Raw genomic sequence first — 15,965 nt, 5'->3', positions numbered from 1 at the left:
CCATACAGCCAAACTCCAGAACTTTAGGGATTTCACAGTGTACTAGACAAGGCCCAATAGAAACCTCAGTGAAAAATACGTGTGTTCATTTTTAAGACTATATACCAGTAGTACCAACTGTCTTACTTACATTTCTATTGTGATAAGACAAGTGGACCAGTGTGACTTACGGAAGAAAGGGTTTCCTGGGGCTTACAGTTCCAGTTTGTTAGAGTTCTTGACCATAATAGCAGGGCTCATGGTAGCAGGCACACAGAAATGATTCAGGAGCAGTAAACGTTGAGAGCTTTCATCTGCCCTAATCACAAGACAGAGAGAGCTAAAGGGGAACAGCTTTTGAAACCTCAAAGGCCACCACCAAAGACACATTTCACCCAACAAGGCAATACTCCCAAATCCTTCCCAAACAGTTCCACCAACCGGAGGGCCACATATTCAAATACATGAGCCTACAGAAGCCATTCTCATTCAAACCAACCATCTGGCTTCACTTCTAAGACTCAATTTTACAAGTTCTCAATCACTTTGTTCCTCAACTTCTTAGTGTGCTCTTCATCTGTACTCATTGCTATACAACAGAAACGATCTGGTCAGGTCAGGTCTCGTTTAAAATAGCAAAGTCCAGAGATTAACATCCCTGCCTAGTCTTTTCATTTAAGTACTATCTTTTAAGACGGGGCATTTCTGTCTGCAAGGTTACTCAATGGCATCTCTTCTTTAAAGTCAGAATAAACAAAGGACAGTGGTGTGTTTGAGAGATTATGTTTATGGTAGTTTAGGAAGTGAGCACGGGGCAGTCCATTGAGCTCCATAGAGACAGCGCCGGGGCAAGCAAGAGCTAGACGGGCACTGGGCGAATCTGTGCCTCACGGAGGAAAATCAACTAAACATGGGCAAAGGAGATCCTAAGAAGCCGAGAGGCAAATGTCCTCGTATGCATTCTTTGTGCAAACCTGCCGGGAGGAGCACAAGAAGAAGCACCCGGATGCTTCTGTCAACTTCTCAGAGTTCTCCAGGAAGTGCTCAGAGAGGTGGGAGACCATGTCTGCTAAAGAAAAGGGGAAATCTGAAGATATGGCAAAGGCTGGCAAGGTTCGTTATGAAAGAGAAATGAAAACCTACATCCTCCCCCAAAAGGGAAGACCAAAAAGAAGTTCAAGGACCCCAACGTACCCAAGAGGCCTCCTTCTTCTTGTTCTGTTCTGAGTACCTCCCAAAAACTAAAGGCAAGCATTCTGCCTTATCCGTTGGTGATGTCGCAAAGAAAGTAGGTAGGAGAGATGGGGAACAACACTGCCGCGGATGACAAGCAGCCCTATGAGAAGAAGGCCGCCAAGTTGAAGGAGAAGTACGAGAAGGATATTGCTGCCTGCAGAGCTAAAGGAAAACCTGATGCAGCAAAATAGGGGGTGGTCAAGGCTGAAAAGAACAAGAAAAAGAAAAAAGAGGAAGATGATGAGGAGAATGAAGAGGATGAGGAAGAGAAGGAAGAAGAGAAAGACGAAGAGACAGAAGATAATGATGAATAAGTTGGTTCTAGTGAAGTTTTTTCTTGTTTATAAAGCATTTAAGCCCCCTGTACACAACTCACTCCTTTTATAGAAAAAAATTGAAATGTGAGGCTGTGTAAGATTTGTTTTTAAACTGTACAGTGTCTTTTTTTTGTATAGTTAACATGTTACTGAATGTATCTTTAGATATCCTCTCCTGGTGGTATTTCCAATAGTCACTAACCTTGCCTGGTACAGTCTGGGGGTTGTAAATTGGCACAGAAATTTAAAGCATGTTCTTGTTGGTGCACAGCACAAATAAGTTATATATGGGGACAGTAGTTATGTTTTGGATTTATTTTGTTTTTTCATCTTCAGTTGTCTCTGATGCAACTTATATGAAGTTAATTGTTGTTCTGTTTACTAAATACCACTCTGAAAACTAAACAAAATGAAAACAAAAAACAACAACAACAAAAAAAGATGCGGTTGTTTTGTTGGCATTCTGAATGCTTCTAAGTAAATAGAATTTTTTATTTAAAAAAAAAAAAGAAGAAGAAGCAGAGGACTACAGATTCTAATGCAATTCTCTGGTAATGACTACTTTTCAATCTCTATGTATACATTGATTTGACAGGAAGAATAATTTTTTAAAAACCCCCATAATATACATAACAGCACTACAGGTGGGGTGTTATCACCACTACCTTTGTTACTCTTAGAAAAGACGCACATATTTAAACTAGAAGTGCAAGTCACCCCCAGCAAAGAAAAAGAAAAAGAAAAATTCTCGATACTTACCTTGATCACTGACAATTTTTGTTTTTCTAGTAAGACACAGTCTTATAACCTTGTGTCTGTATTTAAATACATAAATGCACATACAACCACATATATACATGGACAAAATATATTTTGGAAGCTAAGGATTTGGAAGAAATAATATTGGGAAATTATTTATTATAAGTTTTAAATGCCTGAGCACTAATCAATACATATTGATTATTTTGTAAAGTACAGTGGACTGAGATGCAGAACACAGCTAAGACTAAACAGGAACATGAATGTATAGCAGAAAGTCATTCTTTGGAAAAGGTTTTGAATGCAGGTAAGGAAGTCCAACATATGTGTAGTGAGAATGAACTGCAACCCTACAGAACACTATTTTTGTAAAGACTTGAGTAATTTTGAAATTGAAACAGAGAGACAACACAACTCAAAAACAATAGGTCTGTGATATTAAATGTTTGATATAAGGTCACTTGAGATATATTAACTAGGCAGTGGTGGTACTTGCCTTTAATCCCAGCACTGAGGAGGCAGAGGAAGGCAGATTTCTGAGTTCTGGGTCAGCCTGGTCTACAGAGTGAGTTCTAGGACAGTAAGGACTACACAGAGAAACATTGTCTCAAAGAAACATAAAAGAAATAAAATTAGAACGTGTCTTAATTAGGGTTTCATCGCTGTGAAAAGACATCATGACCAAGGCAACTTTACAGAAGTCAACATTTAATTGGAGTTGACTTACAGGTTAGAGGTTCAGCCCATTATCACCATGGTGGGAAGCATGGCTGTGAACAGGTAGACATGGTGCTACAGAAGGAGCCAAGAGTGTTCTACATCTTGATCAGAAAACAAGCAGAAGAAACGTGTTTTTAGCAGGCAGGTGGGAGGAAGCTCTCTGCTGTCTTTGGTAGAGCTCGTGCACTAAGAGACCTCATAGCCCGCCTACCCAGTGACACACATCCTCCAACAAGCCCACGCCTATTCCAACAAGACCACACCTCCTAACAGCACCACTTCCCATGCATGGGCCAAGCATGTTCAAACCACCACAGAATGGAGATTCCTTGCTAAGGGACTAATGGTCATAGTAATTCGATTAGGCGCCCTTCCACCTTGGGATCCTGCTCACCGTTTTGTTGTCTGTGTTTGAGATGGGCTCTCACTCTGGGACCCATGCTGCCTCTTGGACCTGAAGCCCTCCTTTCTCAGGCTGTCCAGTGGTGGGATGACAGGTCTATGCCACTATGCCTGACTAGCTCACCCTATTCTTGACCATCAGACTTCTTTAACATTCATCCTTTCCCCTTGTAGCGCTATATTGCTATACTTCTCCATTTGGCAGTTTGCCTAGTGATGCCTGTAGGCTTCTCCACCCCTCCCCTCCCCCAGCCCCTATGCCACCTGTCTTGCAGTCTAGATGGTAGAACCTCCTTTGGGTAGTACCCTTCTACATTGTCCTACCCTGGACAGGGATTTTTCAGTATTTGCTCCCTTGAACTGATTTCTGCAAAGGGCTCTAACCACAAACCCACTCGCCCATTCCTTCCCCTTCTTTGAAATTTTCAAAAGTGTTAAGCCACTTGAACACGATACACATTTATTGATGCTAATATGGATCATGAGTGACCAGGCCCGGGAAGCCAAGCAACCCCTGCTCACCTCTCTTAGAAGTGACATGAAATGACTTAATACGCACTCATACAAGAAGAAAACTAAAACAGTGCCGTGGCGTCTCTATTAGAGCCCTTCCTCAGTGTTTAAACATCCTAATTTAGCTTAGACAAAATAGCCCACATTCCATTTCTAAAAAGACTGGCTTCCTCCCCACCCCGTTTCCCTAACTCTTCCTTGCCCGCCCCCAGTTTAGTTTCACCCTTTTCCCAGGCTGTCTTACAGTGTTTCCCCATCAAAACTCCTTATCTACAACTTCCCTCAATCAGGAGTCCTCTCAAAGGAAGCAAACTCTCTGCAACTTAAAGGAAAGCTCTTGGAGAAGCTTGCCCATAGCAAAGACGCCCTGGGGGCGAGAAGGCTCCAAGGCCAATTCACGAGTCCGCTGGCAAAAGGAGGGTAATTCTGTGCGCGTCTGATCCCTTCTGCGCAGCTAGACTCAGGAAATCAACCTCCCTTCAAGGAGTAAAAAGCACTTAGAAAGCGTCCTTTCTACCCAGATCTGCGAGTAGTCCCGGGTGCGAAGGCGGGGCCACTAGGTTAGTGACACCCTCCTGAATGTTCAGCCCCGCCTCCCCACCACCTTTGGGATTTGGTTCGTGAAGCAAGATCGCCCTCTCGGTGAAAGGCAGATGTCCCTTTAAGGTTTGCTTTGCTGCTGCCCGTGGACTTTAGCCTAAACACGATCCCGCGAAGTTGGCTTTATTTGTCCATGTCTCGGACAGAACCTGGGTGGCCGCCAGTGAGACTTCAGAGACCGAGCGCGCAAAGGGGCGGGAGATGTGGCAATCCATCTGGGATGTGAGAAGCGTGGAGAGGGCTTAGCAGCATTCGACCAAAACACAGGAAATCACTCCTCCACCGCTCCAGGGCGCTGCAGCCGCTGGGGCCACTGTCGGACACCCGCGGAGACCGTTCGAGTGACCCAGAGCGCAAGTCGCCGGCGCCCGGGTTCTGCCTGTTCCTGCCAGCTCCTGCCCACGAACCAGCACGTCGCTGGTTCCAGCAGCCGCTCCAGCAATGGTCCCCAGGCGCCCTGCCAGCCTAAAGGTCACTGTAGCCTGCATCTGGCTTCTCACGGGTGAGCGACCCTGCTTTCTTAAGCATCTCTGGTGGGGTTTGGGGCTCGGGTGAGGGGTGACACACATAGAGGGTCAGACCAAAGGGGCCCTCAGGTAGACACACTTTAAAGGACTGAAGGGAGCGTCTGAGTGCGGGGGGGTGGGCGAGGGGGGGGGCAGTGCTGAGAACTTTCCAAGTACAAGTAGCATTTCAAACTGAAGTTGTTTTTACATTGTGTGTACCTAGCGTTTTAGGCATTTTAATATTGCAAGGGAGAGTCACCGGAGGGCGTCTGATTAGTGTGCTAAGTTCCTGCCGTAGGCTTGCTCACAACTGGACTTGATGACATTTTCTTCCTGTTTAATATTTAGGACCTTTTCTGCCAAAGAACAAGGAAAGACAGGCATGCGAGGCAAAACTACTGCTTGTCCCAATATGAAGTTCCCACGTAGCTCCTAAGAGGCGGAACATTTTAAAATTTGAATATTTAGCACCCAAACTTCACAGTGCTGTCTTTCAAATACAAATGTATTTTTAAGAAGGCGCAATGCCTTAGAAATTCAGTGTTCTCATCAACTGAGAGAAATGTGGGGGGGCATTTCGGATTCTCCTAACAGGAGAAGCTGGGGTCACAGCCTTTATTCTAGTTACCAGTTGGGGAGGGAAAACCGAGCCAACGTCCAGGAGAAAGGGTAGAAAGTTTAAGTACAGATTATCACCCCGTTAGTGGCTGTCTTTAACAGAACAGGACTTGGTATTCAATTGCCTGATGTTTTCACTGTTGGGGAGCTTAACTAGTTAATCTCACGTTTGACTATTAAATAGGGCCAGTTAGCCCAGCAGTGGATGGCTAAATACTGAGAGCTCTTAAGGTCTCTTACGAATGGAGTTTTAGCAAGCCCATCTTCTTTCATAGTGAAGTGGTGTGGGCAGTTAAGGAGCTGTGGGGCTTTTCATCCAAACGTTTCCCACTTCTCAGGAAATGCCCAGGAATCCAAACAGTGGTGACTTCTGCGCAGCATCACAGGCCGGGGAGTGTTTTTAACCCACCAGCTCTTGCGTAGACCCTTGATGCAAGTTTGGCTTCTCATTCCTTCCAACCCAAAACTTTCCAAGATTGTATCTTGATGTCTTGCAAAAATCCGAATTGTTTACTAATTACTCAAGCTGCATCTCTTGTCTTCCCCCTATTTTACTAAACAGTCAGTGTGGAAATGAAGCTTCTGTGTTCTTTAAAAGGAGGGGTGGGGATGAGAAAGCTACAGTTTCACATATGTGTTGGTATAACATGCCTCGATGAATCCAAGGTGAGAGAAAAGAGGCAGATGGGCAGCTATTTCTAAAGTGTGCTCCATTTATATTGTGTGTATAATATTTAGAGCATTATTGACCCAGGCAGTACAGGTTCCTATGTTTAGTGTATTTATGTCCATTCCACAAGACACGAGACGTTAAGGATCCCAGGTCTGACTTTTTCCTTATGAATTGCTCACACTTGGAAATGTCTTACCAACTCATGGACTCAGCAGTTAATCTGAAGTCTTACAGACATATCTACTCACCAATGACACTATAGAGCTTAAACTGTCCCCTGACCTATCTACTAAATACGACATTGTTCTTGTATCTGTGGCAGTTCATGTTTGTCTCTCAGATAAAAATCCAACGTTCTCAATAGATTGTCCAAATCCAGGACCCTGTGTCCATTTCCTGTTGTGGCTGCAATAAGTTGTCATTGATTGATTGGCTTAAAGCAAGATATTTACTGTTTTACAAGTTCTATAGGTTTTAAGTCACACTGAGATAAAACTCAAGCTCCACCCCCAGGGTGTTTATTCCACTTCCTGTGGACACTTTCAAAGGTAGACATGCAAATTTTTCAGTCTTCCTCAATGGCTCTGCTTCATGCTCACATTTTCTCCAAGTCTACCTGCCCTGGGTTCCTGCATTTATTCAGTATTTCTGTCCAAATCTCCGATTCATTCTCTTTGCCAAGTCTGCTTTCTCATCTAAGGAAAAATGTACTCAGCATTTGTGGATTAGGGCAAGGGCATCTTCAATGGTTGCACACTCTTATTCTGCCTACCACAGCCCTTAAACAGAACACCCATCACATCCAGTTTCGTTTCCTTACATTCCTCATAAGCCTCTTGCTCTTCTTGCCACTGAGGATATGCTCTTGTTGTTCGATGCCTCTACAAAAGAACCCCACCCTTCCTTCCCACTACCCTCTGCCTTCTAAACAAACTCTGTCCAGCCTTCAATGCTGTGCACATATCATAACACACCACCGGGAGTCCAATAAACTTCCCAAGGATTTACAACTTCTTGTGTTAGTTTCTTCCAACATATATTAAACAAGTTGCCAAGAAGAGAGGTTCCTCCCCTCAATGTTCAAATAAAGTCTTTGTCATTGTTTTAGACAGGTCAATGTCCTTGTGGTATATAGGATACACACAGAGGATTCAACTGAAAGTAGTTTCATAAACAGACAGCCTGGAGGAGGCTTTAGAGGAGGCAATAACAGTAGAGTTCATGGGATAAGAAGCGGTAGATAGAAATCGTGTGATGCTTCACTGTGAGAAGAGACGATGATTGCTCATAGACCTTGAGGAACCAGAAGCCCGGAAGAAGGCTGCTGTATCTACCTGTGGGGGCAGGTAGACTGCAGCTGAATCAGTACTGACGTTCAGACAAGATGGAACAGAGGTAATATGCACCTCCTCCCTATCCTCTGTAATACCGTCCCCGTTGTTCTCATTGGAAATGTCCAATGGTTAGACCCAGCCTTCTCCATACATGCTGACTGTAAGTAGCACAGAGAAATACTGGAACTTACTGTATGACAGGCTTTGGGTCAAGAACTTTGTAATGTTTTATCTCTAATTTTAAAAAGGCGAGAAAACTTACACATCTTCCATAATTTGAAGAAAAAGAAAAAAAATGAAAACCAAAAAGTACGAAGATTATTTTTTTCCATTTGCCCAAAGTCTAACAGGTGGTAAATGACAAATTACTTCAGTTCGCACCTCTGACCTCGGGTTTCCTGCTGTGAAACAAGCCTAATTTGTACAAAGTCATTTTCCTCGATCGATCAGCCTTGTGGGTTTGTGAGTAAAATGCAAGCAGAGATGGCTAAATTACTTCAATAAGGACACATATACAGTTAATAATGCCTGTGTTATTCCCATGATTGTTAGGTATATAGTGAAATTATATATGATAGCACACTCTACCATAAGCAGAATCTAACCAAAGTTACTTGTATCTCAGTTGATTAATAACAGGCTCTACATATGGCCTCCACTGTTCTTGTGTAGAATCTTGCCTAGAAGCATGAGTCATCTTTCAAGCCTTCTTTTCCTGTATAAAGTGAAGTCCAGTGAGGAGATGACTGAGCACGGGGAGACATTGTTCCAACTGAATAAATGAACTCCAATGGCAGTCGTGTATTAGAAGTTATAATGGGGGTTGCCTTACTCATCATGATATCTGTAAATACAGCAATGAATCACTGGGATTTGTTTATTTGTTTAGTTAGAAGACAACAAGAGTAACATGTATATATATATATATATATATATGTGTGTGTGTGTGTGTGTGTGTGTGTATGCCAAACTAATTTAGCTGTTTTATGTAGTCTTGAAGCTAATACTGATGGTTAATATTAAAAACAAAACCTCTCTACATTTTCAAGAGATGATTAGATTGTGTCGACTCTAATAAAGTGGTTTAATCTACCGATGGATATAAAATTTGAACACATTTTTGAGAGGTGGTAGAATTTGCTGTGTGGTTAGAGGACCCCCAGAGAGGTGCTCTTGGGAATTTTGCCTTGCCTACCATTTCTGCTTTGTGTCCACCATGATGTGAACTGCTGTTCTACCATGACCTGTAGACTGATACCTCTGCACCTCTGAGCCAAAATCAGCAATTCATTCCTTAAGTTGTCTTGTCAACTTAAGTGTCTTGTCACGTGAAGCAGAAAGGCAACTAAGGTAGTGATCATCTAGCTATACAATGTCTGAGCTCTGGAGTCGTGTCTCATTGCTGCTGACTTCTTGGTGTATGTAGACATGGGTGCTCTTCTGCCTCCCTTCCTCTACTCCCAACCCCTGAAACTTCCCACTGAGATTCCTAACTGACCAGATTTTCATATGCCCTTTAAAATATTTAATATATACGATGTTTGATGCGTTTTCTGAGAGTTAGGATTCAAACACTATCATCTAGAACTGCTCTTCTGATACAGAAGACACAGATCAGTGTATTTATGTCCACGTGAAGCACCCGGGATGAAAGCTATGGGGGAATCATTGCCATAGCACTAAAGTCAGAATAGATTGCCCATTCAGGGCTCTCTGTGAGAGGGAATTGTGCCCATTCTTAAAACTTGTACAGCGGAGTGTCAGAAAATACAAATGAGACTAATGCATTCCTTTGCTCAAGATCTCTGAACTTCCTTCAGACTGTTCTATTGTGTCCGCCCTTCTGAAGTTGCCTCTGGGCCTTGACGTAAGCAGTTCCTCCCAGCACTATAGACCCTGAACTCCCACACAAATGGGATTCCCAAGTGAGTCAAAGAGTTGGACTAGCTGCCCTTCCCCAGACTTGTCCCCAGCACCCTTGTTTCAATTAAACAGCACACCATATGAGGCGGTGATGAAATCTCTGCCTGTGTGCCTTCCAGCATGCTGTGTGCTCCGTGAGGACTGTGCATTTCTTTGATTTTCCTTAGGATTTAAGAATAATTGACACTTTTTATTGAATGGACTATGAAATAATGGACTATAGACAACCTTACAAACTACTTAAAAGATTAGCCCGTCCTAGAAGTATATATAGTCTTGCCTATATTCCTTTCTGATTGAATAGATGATTCCATGTCACGCCTCAGTTTTGGGGACAAATGGCTAGCTGGGGTTTCTATTTAACATATCAAAGTGGACCTGGTCCTGGGGTTCCCCCAGCATGCCTTAGTTCTCTACCTGTCACAGAATATGGCTACCATACCTCATTCCCTACAGTGAACCCAGGAGCTGGGCTGCCCTTCCCCCAACTGCCTTCCCTATATAACTTAGCCATGTTGGCTCCCTGGGCCTTGTATCCATCCTTTACCCTTCTGGCCTCTTCGGTCTCCTGATCTCCTGGCTCTCCCCTCATCTCTTTGAATCCCCTCACATGGCCTGGCTCAGGGTCATATGCACTCTGGACTTCTCCCAGATTTCTCAGTGTCTGGCTATACTCTCAGTTCTATCTACAATAAACTTTTTTCCTCCACCATACCTAGGAGCAATCATGTTTTCCTTGTTGCAGTAAAAATGGCTTGTCCTTTCTTCAGACCCTGCTCCAGTGTGGAGTTGAGTACACACATTCAGTCCCCACACCACTTGGTGCTCCAGGCTACCTCTAAGAACTCAGGTGTGGCTTACTCTACTGCCCCTGTTGCCTCTGTCCCGGGTGGATACGACCGCCCTGGCATTTTCTTTCTTCTACCATCTGGCACAAACATGACTTCAAACCCCAATAGTTTTTCATGTAGGTTTATATATTAAATTCTCAATCCACAAACTCTCTATGCAATAAAATTATATCCAATGGACAAAGATACAAATTGCCCTTCTATGCGAGATATAAGACCTATAAAATCCTTAAAAATTCATATCTACCTAACGCCAGTTATGTCCACTTGGATCCAGATCCTCCTTCTCAAGCTACATTTTGATTTCTCTCCTCAATCTCTGTAGATTGTCCTGAAGCTGTTTGTGTTTTAATGTTAATTCCACTTCCCCAAGAAGGGCTGCCCAGTCACGTACTCTAGAGGTGACATCATCTGAACCTTTCAATTTTAATTAGTAAAATAAAGGAAAGCCAGTGACTGGGTAGGGTGAGGGAGGTGGAGAGAGGAGAGGTCTCAGAGGTCAGAGGACAAGGAGAGGTGTGGCAGGATGGAGGTCCCCAAGGACCAGCTAGACCCAGGTGATATTGATCGGCGTTAAATAACTATAAACATTAAGGCTTTTACAGGTCTAATATCTCATATAGAAAGGCAGTTTGTATCTTTGTCTATTTAATGTAATCTTGTGTAGAGAGTTTGTGGATGAGAGTTGAACATATAAACCTGTACAAAAAGCTATCAGGCTGTAGAGTTGTGTTTGTGGGATTTTGGGGTACAGAATCCCCTCGGGACAGAGGCAGAGAACAGACCGAGTGAGATCTGAGTGGCTACTTGGACTGGGTACACACGGCTCCATATCAGGGTCAGGTCTGAGGGGTGAGACCTCAGGGCCGATAAAGACATAAACTGATTTTATTTTTTAATATTTACTGCAACAAATCTCCTCTGCCTCCTGCCTTCACCTCTGCTCCTCGACTTCCCCCCGTGTCTCTCTCTCCTGTCCAATCATGTGTTGCCTTAACATAAATCTTCACCTTTCTTTTTTTATGTATATGTTCATTCACCCACCATTTGAAAAATGTATCATTTTATGTAGCACTAAACAATATGAGCACTGAACCAAAGACAGTTTACAGGTTACTGGGTTATTATCCGTATCCTATTTGAGAAATATTGAAGTGGAAAAGAAACACATCTGAATCTTGCAATCAACAACAGATAGTTATTCACAGGGCATATTTCTTGGTACATTTGGAAACTGCATCTTGTTGGACATGTGACTCATGCCTTTTGTTCTATCACTGTGAAGGCAGGGGCAGGTTGATGGCTACAAATCTGAGACTGGGCTGATCTATATAGTGAGTTAGTTCCAAGCCAATCAGGGTTACATAGTGAGGCCTTCTCTCAAACAAAACAAACAGTCCCAAACAAAAAGAAAAGAAAACAAACAAACAAACAAAAACAAACAAAAATTAAACCTGAACTCTATCTGTATCCTAGGATTTCAAAGAGGCTAACACAGCAGCCCTTCTAGGCAAAGATATGGACCCTGCCTCTCTTCTCAGCTGTTTGCTAAGCCAAGACTGTATCTAACCAAAGGAATAATTTCTCCTCTGCCATCAGCAGCTTCATCATTTCCCCAAGTCAGAGCTTCCTGGGAACAGCTATGTTTGGGGGGAAACAGAGAAAGTTGAAATGATGTAAGGGCAACCTTCGAGGGGTCGTTGGTGTGTGTGTGTGTGTGTGTGTGTGTGTGTGTGTGTGTGTGTGTGTGTGTGTCCAGTGGCAGACTGAATTTTCTGGCATGCCCTGAGTGTGAGCACTTGGTGTGTATGATGGGCCTATTTGCAATCTGATCTGTTCCATGACTTAAAGGGAAACTTTAAAAAGTTAGTTATGTTTTATTTAATTTTTCTGTCGGTTCCATTTTAAGAGAAATGGAAATGTGTACATGGTTATGTCCAAAGCCTGCTTTCTCCAAGTGTCTGCCTCCTATGCCAGCTATGACACCTGGATTAATAGAAAAGGCATGATAATTTAAATGCCAGGAATAAAATCACACATACCTGCTATGAGAGGTCTGCTAAAATGAATGCCAATTCCTAATTTTTAATAGAGCATCTAAATTGCATTAGGTCAAATGGTTGAGGTGGTTTTTATATTTTGCTATAAATTACATTATGTGTGTATAAAATCTCATGTAGACAAGATTAGTCTCAAACTGACCACATAGCTGAGGATGAGTCAACTCCCAACTCTCTTGCTTCTACCTCCCAAGTACTCACAATGCCTTAATGCAAATTAAATGTGCTTTGACCAACTAGACTTTTAGCTTTTAAAGTATTTGTTAAACATTTTCTTATACTACTTCTTGACAAAAATCTTCCTATAATACAGAGATAAATGTAGACAGATACACACTTACATGTGTAAAGCACTTGCACATACGAACACATATAGGGGTACTGGTGGGTGGGGGGGTTGGTGGGGGATGGATAGACTGCTGACTTTGCCACATTAACACTTGTGGTCAAGATGAAATTCAAAGAATGAGAACAAGAAGTTTCTCCGAAAAACTCTTTCCCCCTTTCACCTTTCCTCCTTTCGCCTATAATTAGCTAAATAACCTTCCCCTTTACACACTTAACTTTGCTTGTAGAGGTCAGCCAGCAGCCTTTGTACAGCCTAACCCTGGCATATGTTCTTTTCAAATATATTATCTGTCTCCAGATATTCATAATAAGTTCCCTCGCTGCTCATATGTGCTGTAATGATCACATTTCAATGTACAATAGATGTAACTGACATTTATTATTTAAAAAGATTGTAATGCTTTCTGTTAGGAATATGTGTTTAAAATTCCCATTTTCCTTAGTCCTGATACCTTTAAAACTGAGTAGGTTTATAGATGTTTACTTTAAGTGCAATCTTGCATATGATTTTGGTAGCAGTATAAATCTTAAACATAAAATTCTGTAAAGGAGAATCGCTGCTCAGTCTTTCTATGTGTCACACTAGTGCATATCACTTATGCTGGGGAGTAAAGAAGGTCGTCTGAGCCCTTCAGGGGCTTGTGGTCTGGAAGACACAATAGACACACAGAGATGTAACGTTGGGATATACACCCAGGGAGGCTTTAAGACAAGATGACAAGCTCAGATTGTGGTCACAATAAAGTAAGTCTTGGCAGAAAGTAAAACAGAACCACAAACAATGCCCCGCCCCCATCTAGATGAACAACAAGTCAGAGTGATAAGTGCCAAGATTTCAAACATGATATTCATATTTCAAGAGCCCAATGTCCTTGTTGCTGTCACACAAACACGGAGCATCTCATTCCCTAGTATGGCTATGAAGTAAGTCCACTGCAGTAAATACTTGCACACAACCTGCTTCCTTCCAGAGAACTCTGCCAAGCCATTTATTTTTGATATGAGCCTGTTCAAATTGATGTGTGCACTTCACTTTGTGGGATTCTGATTTCTGGCCTCAAGCCAGGCATTCTTAAGAGATTTATCAGAGTGCCTTGTTTACAGGACGCTACAGATCTAACTCAGAGCACCCTCTTGTTACAACGTCATAAAGAGTGTCCATGTAAGAAGAGAAGGAACACTTTATTTGTAACATAAAGAGAAAAACAAAGAACAAAAATCAAAACAAAAGGGAATATGTAGAGCTTAACACTGACAGACTCCAGCTAAGAAAGTCTACCAATTATGTTTTACTTCTTGAATGTTTTAACATATATTTACTCTGTGTGTGTGTGTTTGGCTGGGGGCTAAAGTGTGCCACAGAGTGTGTATGGGGCTTAGAAGACAATTCATTATAGTCATTTCTCTCCTTCTACTTTGGGACTGAACTCAAGTTTGGTATCAGAAACTTTTATACCCACTTAGCTCTCTCTTGTGGGCCCAATTTATGCCATTTTTTTTTAAGTTCAGAAGCATCCAACCACAAATCACTAAAAGAAGTTTTAGAAAGAGTCAGATTTAAGCATGCACATAATTGAAAACAGATATCATAGGTGTGAGTTTAAGTTGACACAGCATAGTTTTACACCTGTAATCTATGGGATTGACTTCAATTCCCTCAACTGCCAAGTGGAAGAAAGTGGCTTTCAAATGGACTGAGTGTGCCAAAGTCACAATGAAAACACATGGAGGGCAAAAGTCACAGTTCTCTCAGCTTCTAGTCCAATTCTCTCCACTTGCAGTGTCTCCAAGACAACAGACTCCAGATGTTTGAAGGCAACAGCACTGATGCTTTTCTTCTTTTGGAAAGATTAATAAGTATGATAGGAAAATGAGATACCATTAGAAATATTCCTGTGGAGGTTTCTATTTCCAAAAGCTCATAAGTACAAATGACAATCTCAGGTGATAGAACTAAATCGTGATTTTCTTTTTTACTATTAGTTTTGTAGTTCATCCTTAGTTTTTACATTTAGCTATTTGAGAAAAGAATAAAAAAAAAATAACCATCTAAGACTATAGTTTTAATGGTCATCATTAAGTGAAATGAACTATAGTCTAATAACAAAGTCTGGGTGTTCAGAGTCTTCTCCAGAGTTAACATGGCTGTCATTTTACCCTGGCTAGCTTAGAATTACATATAGGCAAAGGACCTTGCAGGGGTTATGGGAAAATACAAAAAACAAAACATTCAGGTTTAAAAGGGTCAGATAAAGCACTCAAATTGACCTGAGGTGTGGTTTTTCAGCCTTGGTTTCTGGTCTTTCCAGATAGACACAAGAGGCAGAGTGAATTACTCAGTACTGATAACAGGATGAGCTGGGGTACCACATAAAAATTCCTAGAATGTATTCAGAACAAAGGTTATTCTTGTGAAATAAAATGTGTCCCAAAACATGAGTGCAGCACTTAAAAACAGAGTGCTTTGGCTTGAATGCAAGAACATGGGGGTTAATTAGGAATTATAATCCCAAGTAACTTAAAAGAGTCAGTATTGATTTAGAAATATACCTAAGGTAACGTAAGGAGAAAGGTGAATATCTGCTTATCTGAAACACTATGCCCAAGTTACAGAAAAAAAAAAAAAAATCCTAACTCTTTGAGAAATATTGTAGTACATTCAATCACTCAGGACAATGTCATTTTAAAAAGTAGCCTAGGGCAGGAGATGTAGCTCAGTAGGAAACATGCTTTAAAAGCTTCAAGTTTGAGGCTCTTAAAATTCTTGGGGGTGAAGCTGTAGATGCCTCTAATCCCAACATCTATGGGGTAAAAGCAGGAGGATCAGAAGTTCAGGTTCACCCTTTGCTATAGATCCAGTTAGAGGCCATCTTGGGTCACATGTCCATATTAAAGGGAAAAAAGAAAAACAGTTCAAAGATGTTTGCCTTATCACTTAAAAATATGAATTAAGACTTACTTTGAGTTTTCTACATGACAAATGTAGAAGTAAATGCACCATTTTTTTTTAAGTAAAATTCTTTTTCAAATGAATAATGATTAGCTAGGTTTGGTAGAAACAAAACTGCAAAAGAATGTGATGACTTTAGGTTGTAACCAGTGTGGGGGAGGGGTCATTCTAGGCTG

The 15,965-nt window shown here is 41.9% G+C and overlaps 1 protein-coding gene across 1 annotated transcript in view; it reads left to right on the top strand.

Annotated features, from left to right (window-relative positions):
- The first annotated feature begins 4,673 nt into the window (after nt 1-4,673).
- ITGA1 (integrin subunit alpha 1) overlaps nt 4,674-15,965 on the top strand; it is a 141,961-nt gene continuing 130,669 nt past the window's right edge. The window contains exon 1 of the mRNA XM_080933736.1: nt 4,674-5,028. Within this exon, the coding sequence (XP_080789862.1) occupies nt 4,968-5,028 (61 nt within the window). The 5' untranslated portion in view covers nt 4,674-4,967. The remainder of the gene's footprint in view (nt 5,029-15,965) is intronic.

The sequence above is a fragment of the Micromys minutus genome, assembly GCF_963924665.1.
Source record: "Micromys minutus genome assembly, chromosome: 20".
In the NCBI taxonomy this organism is placed as follows: Eukaryota; Metazoa; Chordata; class Mammalia; order Rodentia; family Muridae; genus Micromys; species Micromys minutus.
Note: the sequence above shows the minus strand (reverse complement) of the source record. Positions and strands in the feature narration are given on the sequence as shown.